Source organism: Zootoca vivipara, chromosome 6, assembly GCF_963506605.1.
Source record: "Zootoca vivipara chromosome 6, rZooViv1.1, whole genome shotgun sequence".
Taxonomy (NCBI): Eukaryota; Metazoa; Chordata; class Lepidosauria; order Squamata; family Lacertidae; genus Zootoca; species Zootoca vivipara.
In genome coordinates this window covers 82,085,951-82,100,990 of record NC_083281.1, presented here as the reverse complement: position 1 = coordinate 82,100,990, position 15,040 = coordinate 82,085,951, and the positions used below count along the sequence as shown (strand labels likewise).

General features: G+C 47.6%; 1 protein-coding gene across 1 annotated transcript in view; it reads left to right on the top strand.

Moving 5' to 3' along the window:
* Window positions 1–252: 252 nt before the first annotated feature.
* AGRN (agrin) overlaps window positions 253–15,040 on the top strand; it is a 235,017-nt gene continuing 220,229 nt past the window's right edge. The window contains exons 1-2 of the mRNA XM_035118024.2: window positions 253–1,053; window positions 12,631–12,892. Of these exons, the coding sequence (XP_034973915.2) occupies window positions 832–1,053; window positions 12,631–12,892 (484 nt within the window). The 5' untranslated portion in view covers window positions 253–831. The remainder of the gene's footprint in view (window positions 1,054–12,630; window positions 12,893–15,040) is intronic.

The following is a 15,040-nucleotide window of genomic DNA, read 5'->3' as shown; positions in this document are numbered from 1 at the left end:
GGTGTAAGCCAAGAGAGCACATTGAGAAAGAAGGCTTGTGAAATTTTTTTTAAAAAATAAATAAAAATAAATCCACTTGAGCTCTCCAAGCAGAGGACTGCTCCACTTCCTCTTCTGACCGTCTTAAGCTGCACCTTTAAAAGTCACATCACGTTTGGCGGCCTGATTATCCATTAACCTGATGTGAGCTGTATTTCCTGCGGGTGGCGTTTCTCCCCTTATTACTCCAGCTCTTTCTTTCTTTTTCTTTTTCGCTTTTGCAAAGAAGACAGAAGCAGAGCAGCAGGCAGGGAGCCAGCCAGGAGCGAAGCTAGGCTTTCTCTTCTTCTTCTCCTTCTCCCCCCACCCTCTTTTCCTTTTCGCAAACCCTTCCCTCCGCTTCCCCCTCCCCTTTTTCCTTATCAGCAATTCAGATCGCATGCAAATTCCCTCCCACCCCCCCCACCCCCTTTGCCTTTTCTCACACTGGAGAGAGAGGGAGAGAGAGAAGCAGGGGCAGCAAAACCAGAAGAAGCAAATCTCTCTTTCTCTCTCTCTCACTCTGCCTCACCAGAGCTAGAAATCCATCCCTTTCTCCCCTCTTTCTTTTAGCTTTCTCCTCCCCCCACCAGCTTTCCTTTTAACCCCCCTTTGCAATAAAAGTAACCTTCCTTTCCTCCCTCTGCAGAATCCCATTTTGGGGGTGCAACTGTGCAGTTTGTAAGGGCTTGATCCTTTCGCCCTCTCTCTCCAGCAAAGCTGCTTCCCCCTTTTCTCCTCTCTCTCCCGTTTTTTTTGCAAGCCTCCTCTACCCACCCACCCATCCCGCGCCCGGATTGCTTTTGTGCCGCGATGGGGTGGGAAAAGCGAGCCGCCGGGTCCCCCTTCGCTGGCGCTCGCCTCCTGCGCCTCCTCTTGCCGCCGCTGCTGCTGGCATCGTGGCTGGGCAGTTGCAATGGAAGTTGTCCCGAGAGGGAACTGGAGAGGAGGGAAGAAGAAGCCAACGTTGTCCTCACAGGGACGGTGGAGGAAATCGTGAACGTGGATCCGGTTCATCAGACCTACTCTTGCAAGGTAATTCGGGGCAGAGGGAGGTGGGCTCACACACTCAATCGGCTGCGCTTCCTGGCTGGGTTGAAACCTTCCAGAGTCTCTGTGTTGTGATCTTCACTCTCGTGCAAAACTTTCTCTCTCCCTCTTTTTTTTTTTTTAAAAAAGATGATTTGTAACCCCCCCCCCCCAACTTGTCGATCTCTTAATTGCAAACCTGCCGCTTGGAACGAACTGGGTTGGGGAGGAGTCAGGTTTGGAAAATATTATTTTCCCCCCACACCCACTCCTATTTCCTAGACTACAACTTACATCCGAGTAGCCCCACTAGACATCTTTGGAACTCTTTTTTTTGCTGCTATTTCTGGCTGAAAGAGGCCAACTTAGAAACAACTTTATTTCCGACGCCAGGCCCTTAACTGCCTTTTACATTGATTGCACCCCCCCCCCCCCGAAAGAAATAGTTGAGTTTTCGGGTGGGCGGGCATGGACTGAAATGCTGGGTTTTTTTCATGTTCAATAAGTGAATGGACAAATACATTCCTGCACTCCCATTTCAAAACTCTTGGAGAACTAAAGGGTGATGTTGCTTTTTAGTTGAGAGACTTACCACTTTCGAAAAATTAAAAGATAGAAACTGAACATTTTAAAAACAAAAGGTGTCTCTGAGGTATGAAGTTCTTCTTTTGCTTGTTCACGGTTATGTTTTTGGTACATTCCTGGGGAGTTTATAAAAGTGCAAGATTTTTTATTTTATTTTTTGCTGCCAAAGAAAATGCAAGGAAGGTGTTGTAGTGACAACGCTCACTTTGAGCCAGAATAGGATAGCGGCTTGTTGAAACCAGTTATTTAAAAGCACATTTTGAAATGGGCCGAAGTTCCAGATAAATCATTGCTATCCAACCCCCCACCTCCCCCAAAAATAAAACCCGCTGCAATACTATAGAACACAGAAATCTGCCTTAAACTGAGAGTCAGGCCACTGGTCTGTCTTGCTCAGTATTGTTGACATGGACTGGCAGCAGCTCTCCAGGATTTCAGACAGGGTTCTCTCCCAGACTTAAGGTACCTTGGGGATTGAACCTGGGACCTTCTGCATGCAAAGCAGATGCTCTACCACTGAGCTACATCCCATCTCCGTATGCATGGATACTTATCTGAGAGCAACCACCACTGGGTACAGCAAGTATTTCTTCTGAGGCCATAGGATTGGCTTTGTTAAGTGAGTGAATATTAGTTCAGTGGAGCTCAGGCCTGGAATTATTTCCCACTTTCCCACTTCCTTCTGAGTAGTCCCAGTGGGCTCCAGCAAGATAGCTTGCTCCCAAGTGTGTAATTGCGTCTCTTCTCAGATACCTAAGAATGACCTTGCTCTGGGTCAAGTCTACAATCCCACCTCCATAAGTGTTAGGGGCATGAAGGCATTGCTCCTGTACTTTGCAGCTGGTATTTCTAGATAGGCTGCCTCAGAATATGGAAGTTCTATAGTTTTCACAACTAATAACAATTGATAGAACAGACCTTACCGTACCCAACCTTGTCTATAAGCCTTAGGCTAGTAAAAAACAAATGCTTTCCATTAAACTAGCTTGCAAAGGAGGGATGGATCTCAGTGACCTTTGTCTAACAACCTCCTTGGTTTTCATGCTGACCTTGGAGGAAAGGGTTTAGCATCCTCTGCGACTAAGGCAGAAATAGATGGCTGCCGGTGGGGTAGAGTGAGCCATCCCTGTTCTGCCAACCTGTTCAAGTCACCTGTGTGGAATTCCTTGTTGCCCACAGTGACCCCGCAAATAGTAATACCGTACGCAAGGCTGACGTAACCTTCAACATTCCCCCCCATGATCCTATGTTAAAGCCATCGCTTCATCCTTGCAACAATGAGTTCTGCAAATTCATTAAGCGCTGGGTGGTGAAGCCTCCTTCTTCCTTCACCCTCTAGAATGTCTGTACCCTACCACAAGATAAGAGGTTTGTGGGCTCTGTGGAGTCTTAACCCCCCCCCTAGATCCGCAAACGTAATTTAAGATGACACACTTGGACTTCATCCAATTTGGTCTCGGTGATGTCCAAGGCTGCGTACACACCATACATTTAAAGCACACCTCCCCCCCAAAAAGAGATATTGGGAACTGTAGTTTAACAATCACGGAGCTACAGTTCCAAGCACCTGTAAACTACAGTTCCCAGGATTCCTTGGGGGGGGGAATATGCACTTTAGATTTATGGTGCATGCACAACCCAAGTAGCTAAATCTGCCTAGAACTTGGTGTGATGTCAGTTCAATTCTGGACTGTATTCAGCCTTAGGACAGCATGGAGCATCTGAACTAAAAGTACTCCTGGACATTGTGGGTGGAAGGCTACCAACTTGGATGGTTTTAAAAGAGGACGAGACAAATTCATGGAGGAGAAGGCCATCAGTGTTTATTAGCAACAATGGCTATGTGCTCTGTGTTCACTGTCAGAGGCAGTATGCCTCTCCAGCAAATGTAGGAGAGGAGAGTGTGGTTGCGCTCGGGTCCTGCTTTCAGGCTTCCCATTATGGCATCTGGTTGGCCACTGTGAGAACAGGATGCTGGGCTGGATGAGCCTTTGCCCTGATCCAGCAGCGCTCTTCTGATGTTCTTCTGTTCCGCTTTGAAGGTTGCTTCCTTCCACCTCTATGAACAACTGCAAGTTTAGGAAGCTGCCTTTATATACCATGTCAGACTGTTTGTTCATTGCAGTCCAGCAGTTCCTTCACCTGCTTCCTGATCCTGTTAACCGTAGATGCCAGGGGGGATTTAACCTGGGACTGTCTGCATGCAGAGCCACTCAGTTTGGGTCGCCGTTCTGTAAGTCTAAGATGAAAGAATGGAGCACTTTATGCGATGTAAAGCAACCTCCCTCCGACCCCAGATAATTTTGGACTCCAGATCACATCAGCTATGGCCAGCATGGCCAATGGACACGTATGATGGGAGTTGTAGTCTAGCAGTGTCTGGTAGGCGCCACATTGGGGAGTGCTGATGTAAGGCATAGCGTCCCTGCAAGCTTGAATCACTCACTAAAATCTGCAGTCCTAAAATAAGTATATGCAAAGTTCATTTGCCTTTGGATGCTTTATCCTTGTACCCAAGGAAGTTGATATAAGATGCTGCTTGATACCGAGTGAGACCACCGCTCCAAATAGTTCAGTATTGCTACCCTGACTTGCGCTGTCTCTCCAGGGTTTCATATAGGAATATTCCCAGTCCTGCCTGCAGATACTGGGGAATGAATTGGAGACCTTTTGTCCTACAAATCAGATGCTTTATCACAGAGATATGTCCCTTTGTTTAATAGGATTATAGGAAACTGCTTTATACTGAGTCAGACCATTGGTCTGTCTAGCTAGCTCAATATTGTCTACACTGACTCGCAGCGTCTGTCCCAGGATTTCAGGCAGGATAATATTCCCAATGCTACCTGGGGATTGAAGCTGGCATGAAAAGCTATGGTCGCTTCCTGACTTCTTAGGGTGTGTGTAAAGATTAAAAAGTTAATTACCCACCATTGGAGGAGCCCACCCTCTTAGGTTTCTTCATGAACCACCGCCGTCATAATGGAAGGAGGCAAGCTGAGAACACTGACTCATGCGGAGGCACAGCAGACAGCCTCCCATCTGTGAAGAGCAATTACTTGAACTTGATTGATTTAAATATGTCTGTCCATCTCTCCCTCTCTCCCCCTGATTTCACAGTGGATTAATTTGGAAAGGTGAGCACCACCCTCACTTCATGTTGCTTGTTGTACTTTTAAACCAGCTGATAACACACACTCACCACCCCCCGCAATCCGTCTAGATCTCAAAGTCGGTGGAAATGTAATCTTGAGAATCGCTGCACCAGTATATTTCTGCTTTGATTGATGGCAGGTCTTTTCTTTGTAACCTTCCTTCTTCTAAATCTAAACAAGTTCCTTTTAAAAGAAAAAAGCAAGGACACATGTTTTTCATTGAACAACTTGAAAAGCTTCAGTACATAATTATGTATTTTTAGATGGAGAGTAGCCTTCTTAAAAAGTGCGGCTAACCCCGGAGCAGGGAACATGTTTGCAAGACTGCTTTTAAGCAAACCCAATTCCAAGTGTCTGCAGTAGAGCACATTGACTTTATACTTCCAAGCTGGGAAAGTTTCAAAGCCACCAGCTTGGAGGAGTGTAGCATGTTCCCTCTTCTTCCACTAAACCTGTGTAATTAAAAAAAAATGATACAAGGATAACCCAGCATGGTTGCTGACAATTTCTTTTATTTATATTGCAGTGTTAGTAGGCATGGAGCTTTTCTAGAGTAGGATTAACCCAGAGAGCCCTCTGCCCCACGGAGCTCGCAATGCAAGTTCTGGCAGGGGAGGAATTTTGATAGGAAGGGAAAGGTCACACCGACTGCGTGAATATGTTTGGATGCCATCATGCTGTAAAATGTTCCTCAAGATTAACCCCTGTTGCTGCAGAATCACTGCTGATTACCACTGCAAATAACCCCTGCCGCTACAAGCTATAGCTTGTGTTTGGTCTTGGAACAGAAATCTTGGTTAACTGCAGGAAGATCTTCTGTTTCTAAGTATCTGATGATGATTCCCCCCCCCCCTTATGGACCAACACAGCTTCCTTTAAAAAATAATAATTAACACACTATTATTTATAAGGATCAAGGGTATTGAGAGCAGTGGAGGTTGGTTTATCACAGGGTGAGTCCATGTGCCTGATTTCCTCCTTGCAACCTGTCCAGGGGGTAACCTTTGCTGTCACTCGGTCTAAGTATCACCCTACTAGAATCGAGCAGGACATAGTGTGGGGACAAGCCAGGAAGAAGTAGCTGGCTTTATTTCTCATTAGGTCAACTGAATATCATTGACTCTGACTTCACCTGCTGTTGGCCCTCCCTGGGCTTCCGTCCCGTCACTCCCAGTGGCCATCAGTCAAGGGGTAATTTTGAACGTACCATTTTGTTTAAGGGTTGCTTTCAAGACCCCCACTGATTTTTTTTGGGGGGGGACAAAATGAAAAAAAAAATACTGTATGGATGCAGAGCTGGAGTAGGCAGAGGCCAGCTCCCTGTCGGAGATGTCAGTGAATCCCTCCTGGCTAATCACGTCAGTCATTTGATGAGTGAAGAGCGGGCAGTAACCCTCTGTCCTCCGCTAATCTACCCAGATCTGCTGAGGGGGGTGACAGACACTGTCTGCTTGTGTGTGAGCATGCAAGAATGTGGGTTGACTGCATCCACCCCCTCCCCAGGCTGAATCTGCCCCACAGGCCAGAAAAGGTTAGCCCAGCCTCTGGTATAAGTGAATGGAAGCCGTAGGCTTATGAAATTAGCTCAGTGATAGTGTGCACACAAAATGTCTTCAGGTAGCACCACCTGGAGAGTGTGGGGATTGACCCTGGGTTCTTTGGCATGCAGAAAAGATGTCCTCCAGCTGAGCTGTGCCTCTCCCCACATGTTTGTGTGGAGGAATGAACCTAGCTGCTTCCAAATTTGCATGGCAGCTGTTCCTTCAAAGTGTGGAGCATGGAGCGGGGGATGGCCTGAGGCACATAGGAAGCTGTCTTCTACTGAGTCAGACCAATGGTCCATCTGGCTCAGTACTGTCCAGGCTCAGCAGCTCTCTGCGGTTTCAGATTGCGTTTGCCTGAATTGTTGTTGGCTACGGATTGCAGTGATTGCCAAGCTACTTCTACACACCTTAAGGGCGTGAGGGAAGGCTTTTTTTGGGGGGGGTGTTTCTTGTTCTACCAAGTTATTTTTGGAATGGCAGCACATTGTAGTCCAAGAACAGCTTTTGTAAATGATGGTGGTGGTGGGGGGAGGTTTTGCTGTTCATGAACGGGAACTCAAAATCTCCAGTGTGTGTGTGTGTGTGTGTGTGTGTGTGGCCAGTTGCAGCCCATCTTCCCAAGCACCCCCTTTTGTCTGCACCCCAATAAATATTGGAAGAGGGAGAACTGGGGTGAAATCCTTTCAGAGCTTTACACTTTTCTCTATCTGGGTAAAGCTATACCTTGGCAAATACAGGTGTGTGTGTGTGTGTGTGTGTGTGTGTGTTTTAGATGGAAAATTGGAGGGTGAGAGTGAGGCCTAATCCAGCACCTGCAAAAGACCGCCCTCCCACAAGCAGGGCATGCCTCTGTTCCAAAAGCTGGGCAGGGGGATGATGACCTGTTTAAAAATGGCTTGGGGAGATTGTATTCATATGGGTAAATCAGTGGGCAGGGCATAGATAAGCCCTAGAGCTTCCAGTACCCTGCCTTTACTTACCAGATAATTGTGAATCCTGTGCTGGACTTGGCAAGTATAGTTGTGTCCTCAATCGAACCTGCCTTGCAGGGCTCTTCTGAGGATATTACAGAGGAGAAGCGGTGGGGATGGTGGTGGACCCATCTGTGCCATTCTGAGCCCTTTTTGTGTGAGAGAAGATGAAAACAAAACCAGGACCTCATTTTTGTTGTTGTTGTTTAGTCGTTTAGTCGTGTTCGACTCTCTGTGACCCCATGGACCAGAGCATGCCAGGCACTCCTGTCTTCTACTGCCTCGCGCAATTTGGTCAGGCACACATTGGTAGCTTCAAGAACACTGTCCAACCATCTCGTCCTCTGTCGTCCCCTTCTCCTTGTTCTCCCCATCTTTCCAAACATCAGGGTCTTTTCCAGGGAGTCTTCTCTACTTATGAGGTGGCCAATGTACTGGAGCATCAGCTTCAGGATCTGTCCTTCCAGTGAGCACTCAGGGCTGAGATCTCATAGAATCATCATTATAACTAAGGCATACTCCAACAACAACAACAACAGGATCTAGGCCTCTACTGGTGATTAACTGGTTTGCCCATTGCAGCTTCATGGGAGGGAAGATTGAGATTATGCAGGCATTTAATGTATAGCATAGGTGTGTTGATTAAAATAAATAAATACAAATCTTTCATCGGCCAATTTGTACCTAATTTTCCTCTGTCAGTGATTGGAGGTTGCATAACGGATTGCATACAACACCCTGGATTTTAACCTGTTTGAGGTGTTGCAGTGAGAACCTTTGGCCGGGCTGCTTCACGGCGTGATGTTCCCCCACCTGCCGCCTCCAATTCTGCATCTCCCCCAGTTGGGAATGTTTTAAAAAGGACTGGGTGGTCCGCTGTCAAAGTGTTCTCTGAAGATATGCTGTGCATTCCGCTGAAGTTTCTCCATCTCTGCTGGTTAAATCCTAACCCTCCCAGGCTGATGCCACCAATATACACAAAAGATGAGTGAGATACCGCCAATGAAAGAAATTAGAGCTAATGCTATTTAAACAGTTGCGGATTGCTTCCAGGCATTGCTTTCCCTGCCAACTGATTAAGAATCGAGGTGGGGGTGGGGGGAGGAAGGACAGAGGGCAAATGCTGGGATGGGGACTTGCTCATCTTGCTTCCCTGTTGCTGGATGGAGTGACTAAGCGAGGAGAAGAATCAAGGTGTGTGTGTGCACGCGCCCTTCTGTGTGTTGACCCAGGTTCATTGTCTGCTCTCTGAGTCAGAAGCCAGTGGTCGAAATACTTGAGTGTATGAGCTGTGCTCCCCCCTCCCCCCCTTTGCTCAGACCAGCTCCTGTGTGGAATGTTGTATCTGATCTTTTGAGTCACACAGGGCTCTTTGTCAGCATGGGGGGTGGGGGGAAGAGGTGTCTGTGTGTGTTAGGTCAACAGTCAGTGCTTGCTATTTTAACCCAGGTGCTCCCGCTGCACCCCCTCCTCATATGTGTCCCTGAGAAAATTGCATCCCTCTGCCACATGTTGCAGACAGCTCTGTTCCTTTCCTTCCTGTCCTGCTTTCCATGGCTGATGTTTCCCCACCCCCCCACCCCTGAGTATTCGGAATGTGTGGTGAATGTTCCGTGATGTCATAGCAGTCCCATGGGAGTGGGTTTGGGAGATGGGGATGTGAAGGCAAAAGGTAATAGGACTTAACCCTTGGTCTCCCTTAAAAGGCAGACCTCCCCCCTCCCCTCCGTGTGTGTGTGTGTGTGTGTGTGTAAGAAGGGGAATGGCTGTCCAATTAACCCCACACATATTTTTAATAGGAATTCTCCATCCTCAGCTAATTGATTGGATGTACCCATTAATGCTCCCAGCTGTAATTTAAACGCAATATATTTGGTAAAAGCACTTTTGTCTTCCACGGCCCTTGCTCTCCCTGTCTTTATAAATCTCTCTAAAGCACACTTTTGTCGCTGGAAGGGTCTGAACTGCCACTGTTATCTCCCAGGCTTGATCTCCTTATGTCTCTTTCTTCACAGTCCCCCCCCCTTTAAAATAAATTCTTCACGTGCCTGGTGACTCACTGTGCAAGGAGTCTTAATTGCCCTTGATGAGTTCAGTGTCTCTGCACATATGACCTTCCCATCCCATCCCATCCATTCATCCCCCTCGTGAGAAGCAGAGGGTTGAAAATGCTGCTTGCAGAGTTTGACCCAGCTCTCTCTCTCTCTCTCTCTCTCTGCAGATGCTGGAACACAGGTTTTGGGTTTTTTTTGCCTTATGCTGAGTCAGACCCTTGATCCATGTAGCTCAATATTGTCTGCACTGACTGGCAGTGGCCTTCCATGGTTTCGGGTAGGGTTCTCTCCTGGAGATGTTGGGGGTTGAGTTTGGGACCTTCTGCATGCAAAGCCGCTGCTCTACTATGGAGCCACATCCCTTCCCTTACAACAGGCATGTCAAACCTGCGGCCCTCCAGATGTTTTGGCCTACAACTCCCATGATCCCTAGCTAGCAGGACCAGTGGTTGGGGAAGATGGGAATTGTAGTCCAAAACATCTGGAGGGCCGCAGGTTTGACATGCCTGCCTTACAACATAGAAACACAGGATGCTACTTTTTGCTGGGGCAGACCATTTGTCTACCCAGATCAACATCGTCTGCATTGATTTGCAGTGCCTCTCCAGGGTTTCAGGCAGGGGATATTCTCCCCGTCTTACCTGGGGACTGACCACCTCCTTTTAAGGCATACCACTGAGCCACAGTGTACTCATACAAAATGAATAAATCAAGTGACTTCTCTTTATCAGAGGTGGGCTGATGGGGATCTACTGGTCAATCTATAACTCACTTGCGGTAGATCAGCAACAATTCTGCCTTGTAATTGATTAACAGTACCAACTAAAAAGACAGAGGGGCCTTCCCATCTAAATTACTCTGCTCAGATAAATTATGCTTGGGGTGGGAATGACCAGGAGTTAGTGGGGAGGGCCATAGCTCAAAGTTTAGAGCATCTGCTTTGCATGCAGAAAGTTCCCAGGCTCAATCCCCAGCGTTTCTATGTTGGTTTGGGGAAAAGACTCCTGAGACCCTGAAGTGCTGCTGCCAGTCAGTGTAGACAGTACTGGGCTTCCTTAGTTCCCCATCCTATGTGCACAGCGTACCCAAGCATCTCTTTGCATTCAACTGGGATGTGAGGCCAGTCTTTGCCTTCCCTGTTGAGCTGCAAACCCCTTTTTCTTGTGCCTTTGCAAATAAAATGGGTGGGGTTCATCCTGTGGTTTTCTTTTTTCCCTTTTCTCTTCCCTTGCCTCAACTTGAATCTGGGGTAAAGTGTACCTGCAGGGCACACCTTGGCAAGCAGCTGGTGCAAAGGGCCTTTCATGCCTCCTTTGGCATAGCTTTGGAACTGGCTCTGTTCCCGGCAGGGAAGAGATGCATTCCATAACTCTCTGCGGCTTCAGGTGGCCCCTCTTAACCTGAGCTTCGGCATGTTTATTACCACGTTCTCTGTGCCCTGTCAGAGGCAGCGAGCTCGCCCCAGATTATTCGCAAACAGGCACCTTTGCTGGTGTTAAAATCATGGAAACAAAACCCCCAAGCTGATTACAGTGAGAAGGGGGGGACAAGCTATGGTCTGTGATTGTTCCTCTCCACTGAAGTGGGTCTGGCAGTTCACCAGTCTGTGGAAAATGTTTGCGCCAGGAAAACAAGGCCTGCAGTTGGGATTTTTGACACTGAAAAGGGGGTCAGATTTGCTTTTAGGTGCCGGAAGCTTGGCACTTTTTGTGTGATTTAAAGAGTACTGTTATCCCTTGTTTGTTGGTTTTTTAAAATTGAGTGCAAGATGAAGGAGAGGAGCTTTGTTACACCCTCCCTGCAGCTGTAAAAAGACCAAGGGTATGCATCAGGCTTGGGGGGGCCAAATGCAGACCCCCAGCCCAGGCCTTTCCACCTGGCCCGCAGGGCTCTCCCCATGTCATGCGCCCCTCGGCTTGCTTCACACATTCCTCAAGTGTTGCGGGGTTTTTTTTTGCCAGACTGGAATGTGCCCTTGAACCCTGATCATGCCTCTTGGATGGAGGGTAGACAGCGGTATGTGAAACTAGCCTACCGTAAGAACATAAAATTTACATTTGTCGCTCCACCCACTTTTACTTCTGGACCCGCCCACCACCAGCATGTGCCCCCCGAAAGGTCTCTGTGAGGGGAATGTGGCCCTCAGGATGAAAAGGGGTCCTCATCTCAGCTTTAGAGTTCTCTGTTTTGGTTCTGAGTGCCTGTTTTTTCCTCTCATGGAAGTAGTGCCGATACGGCAAACGTCGATGGTTTGTAGTGCTGATATGGCAAACGTCGATAGTTTGTCTTTGCTGTCTCAGATTGTAGAGGTTCTCTCTCTCTCTCTGTATGTATGTGTACTGCAATAGGGAATTGCAAGTGGCCGCCTTGCAACATCCATGTCTATAATGACGTATGCTTGAGATGTGCCCAGACAGGAAATAAAAAGGCCTGTGGATTCGGTTATGGCATCAGATCAAGTCCTCCTGTGCTCCAGCTTGCCTTTCCACCCGTGCCAATGGTTCTCTTTTCTCGGTAGCAGAGATGTAAAGCCACCCCAAGGAATATGGGGCTGGGGCTTTGGGGGTTTGCTACACATGGATTAACAAAGGTTTGTCATCACAGAAGTATTTACTGTGTTTTTCAAGTGCATGCACTTGACAAAGTAATGTAAGGGGGCAGACATGTCTGTTTCTCTAAGGAGCTTTCCATCTCAACTGTTGGGGGTGGTTAAAAAAGGAACAAGCATTCACTTACGTTTAGGTAGCCTTTGCTTCACTAGAAAGGCATTCTCTTTCCCAGAGTGCCCACTTGGATTCTCCTCCTTGTATTCCTGATACTCGGTGGCACAGTGGTTCTGAATCTGAGGTTTCCTATAGCCCTGATTCTGAACCTGTTTCAGTCCAGACGCCACATTTCCTTGAGGACAACATTCCGGGGGGCCACATACCAGCAGTGGGAAGGGCCAAAAGTGTGCAGATCAATTAATGCAAATTTCATCATTGCACAGTAGCCCAGTTTTTCTTCATACAAACCACCACACACTGTCCCTTTGTCCAGGCAAGCAAAAGGCAGTTCAGGGGCACATTTCAGCCAGGCAAAAACACCTGAGGAGGGTGCAAAGCCCCAGGGATGGGACGTGAGGTGGGGAAGATTCCTGAGGTCCTGACAGAGAAGCCTGGAGCCGCCCCCTGCACCAGGCCTGAGGTTCTCCACTCATCTCAACCATCGCATCTAGCAGGCATTGGTGGGCTTTTGTAATAATAAATGTCCTGCCTTCTTCTTCATTCTCCAGGTGAGGGTCTGGCGGTATCTGAAAGGCAAAGAGGTTGTGACTCATGAGATCCTCCTGGAAGGTGGAAACAAAGTCATGATTGGGGGATTTGGGGATCCCTTGATCTGCGACAACCAAGTGTCTACAGGAGACACCCGGATTTTCTTCGTCAACCCTGCCCCACACTATATGTGGCCTGCTCACAAGAACGAACTGATGCTCAACTCCAGCCTCATGAGGATTACACTGCGCAATTTGGAAGAGGTGGAGCACTGTGTGGAAGGTAGGTCTGTTGTTTTTGCTGTTCAGACTTTGCCTAATGTGTGCAGATTTCAACCTGCCTGTCCTGCATGGCTAGATTTTGTGTATGCTGAAAGGTTTTGGTATGTTTGGGCAAATGCCCTCTGCAGTCTTGCATACCTCGAGCAAATAACTTGTTATTTCTACACCACGTTTGCTGCTTTGTATTGTTTTTTCTGCTTTCGTTTGTCCGGGGTGGGTGGAGGAGTGCTGTGCTGGACATTGAAGATCCCTCCCAACCACTAGAAATCGCATTCAGCCACCTCAACAACTTCTGAGATCTCACCAGAGGTCTCTCACATTCTTTAAAGCATGATTTCACAATCACGAAGGACTAGGAACTTGATGTGTGTTCTTAAAAAAAACCCCAACTTATGGAGGAAACTGCACATGGTACCGCATTTTGTGCTGCTGTGGTATATGACCCGATTACGGTGTCCCATGGGGCTGTGGTGTTATGAATGGTGATACTTTTGGCTCAGCTGGATTTTGCTTTCTGGGCCCTAAATCTTTTGATGGAATGGGAAGCAGTTCTGAGAGCGGCATCTGTAAATGGTTTTGCATCTCACTGGGCATTACCTGTAGTTGGAATCTTGACTTAGGAAGCAGGGCACAGGGTAAAATCGAATATGTTCCAGATTGGAGCGTAGGCTTTAAATGGAGCTTCCATGTTCAGAGGCAGTTTACCTCTCGCTAACACTTGCTTTGGAGGACGGGGTTTAAAAGAAGGGGTTGCTATTGTGTTTGTATACTTTTTCTTTCTTTCAGCCTCTGTTGGAAACAGGTTGCTGTAGATGAACCTTGTGTTCCAATTTGAATTTAGGAGCCTCGTTGTAGAAGGAAGCACACTTTTGCTCCTGTCTAGTTGACTGCTCCGATGTTTCATCTGATTATGAAAATAATATTGCTGGTATCCTAATGCTGTGTTATACAAACCTATGGTGCCGGCCGCATTTGGAATACTGTGTACTGTTCTGTTGGCCTCATCTCAAAAAGGATATTGCAGAGTTGGAAGAGGAACTGGAAGGATCAAGGGGCTAGAACAGGCATCCCCAAACTTCGGCCCTCCAGATGTTTTGGACTATAATTCCCATCATCCCTGACCACTGGTCCTGTTAGCTAGGAATCATGGGAGTTGTAGTCCAAAACATCTGGAGGGCTGCAGTTTGGGGATGCCTCGGCTAGAGCAACTCCCCTATTAAGGAAGGTTGCAATTCTGGGGACTTTTTAGGCTGGAGAACAGGCGAGTAAGAGGAGACATGATAGAAGTACAGTGGTACCTCGTAAGACGAATGCCTTGCGCAACGAAAAACTCGCAAGACGAAAGCGTTTTGCGATGTTTTTGGTGACTCGCGAGACGAAGTTTTCTATGGCAGTGCTTCGCAAGACGAATTTTTTGCGGGTTTTTTTTTGCCGCGGCAAACCGTGCTTCGCAAGACGGAATTATCGCAAGACGAAGCGACTCGCGGAAGGAATTAATTTCGTCTTGCGAGGCATCACTGTATATAGAATTATGCATGGCATGGAACAGGAGGCAGGGATGGCCACTAACCTTAGATGGCTTAAGAGGATCAGACACATTCTTGGAGGAGAGTGCTATCGATGGCAACTAGCTATACTTTGCATCTACAACTGGAGGCGCTTCTGCTTCTGAAAACCTGTTGCTGGAAACCACAGGAGGAGGGGGAGCTCTTGTGTTCAAGTCCTGCTTGTGGGTTTCTCACAGGCATCTGTGAGAACAGGATGCTGGACTTGATGGGCCGTTGGCCTGATCCAGTAAGCTCTTCTTACGCTTTTATGATGTTCTTACTGGTAGGAGGTGGCCCCCAGTATGACCCATGATTAATCCAATGTCTCTTAGGAACATGTGGGCTTGCATTTCTGAAATGTACCTGACTTCATGCTTCGGCCCCAAAGGCTGTATTGATTTTTCTGTGTGAGTTTTGTTTTGTTTTTGCAAAGAAATCCACTTCTCGTGCAGAGCCCACAAATTCAGCCCAAGGAGCAGGTGAGCAAATAAGACAGAAGGCTGCTGGAATCTTGGTTGAGCCAGCAAATAAACATTCCAGTCAGTCTTTGCCTCGATACTCCTCTCTTTCTGGGGCCTCTGAAACAAACAAGAAAGAAGAGG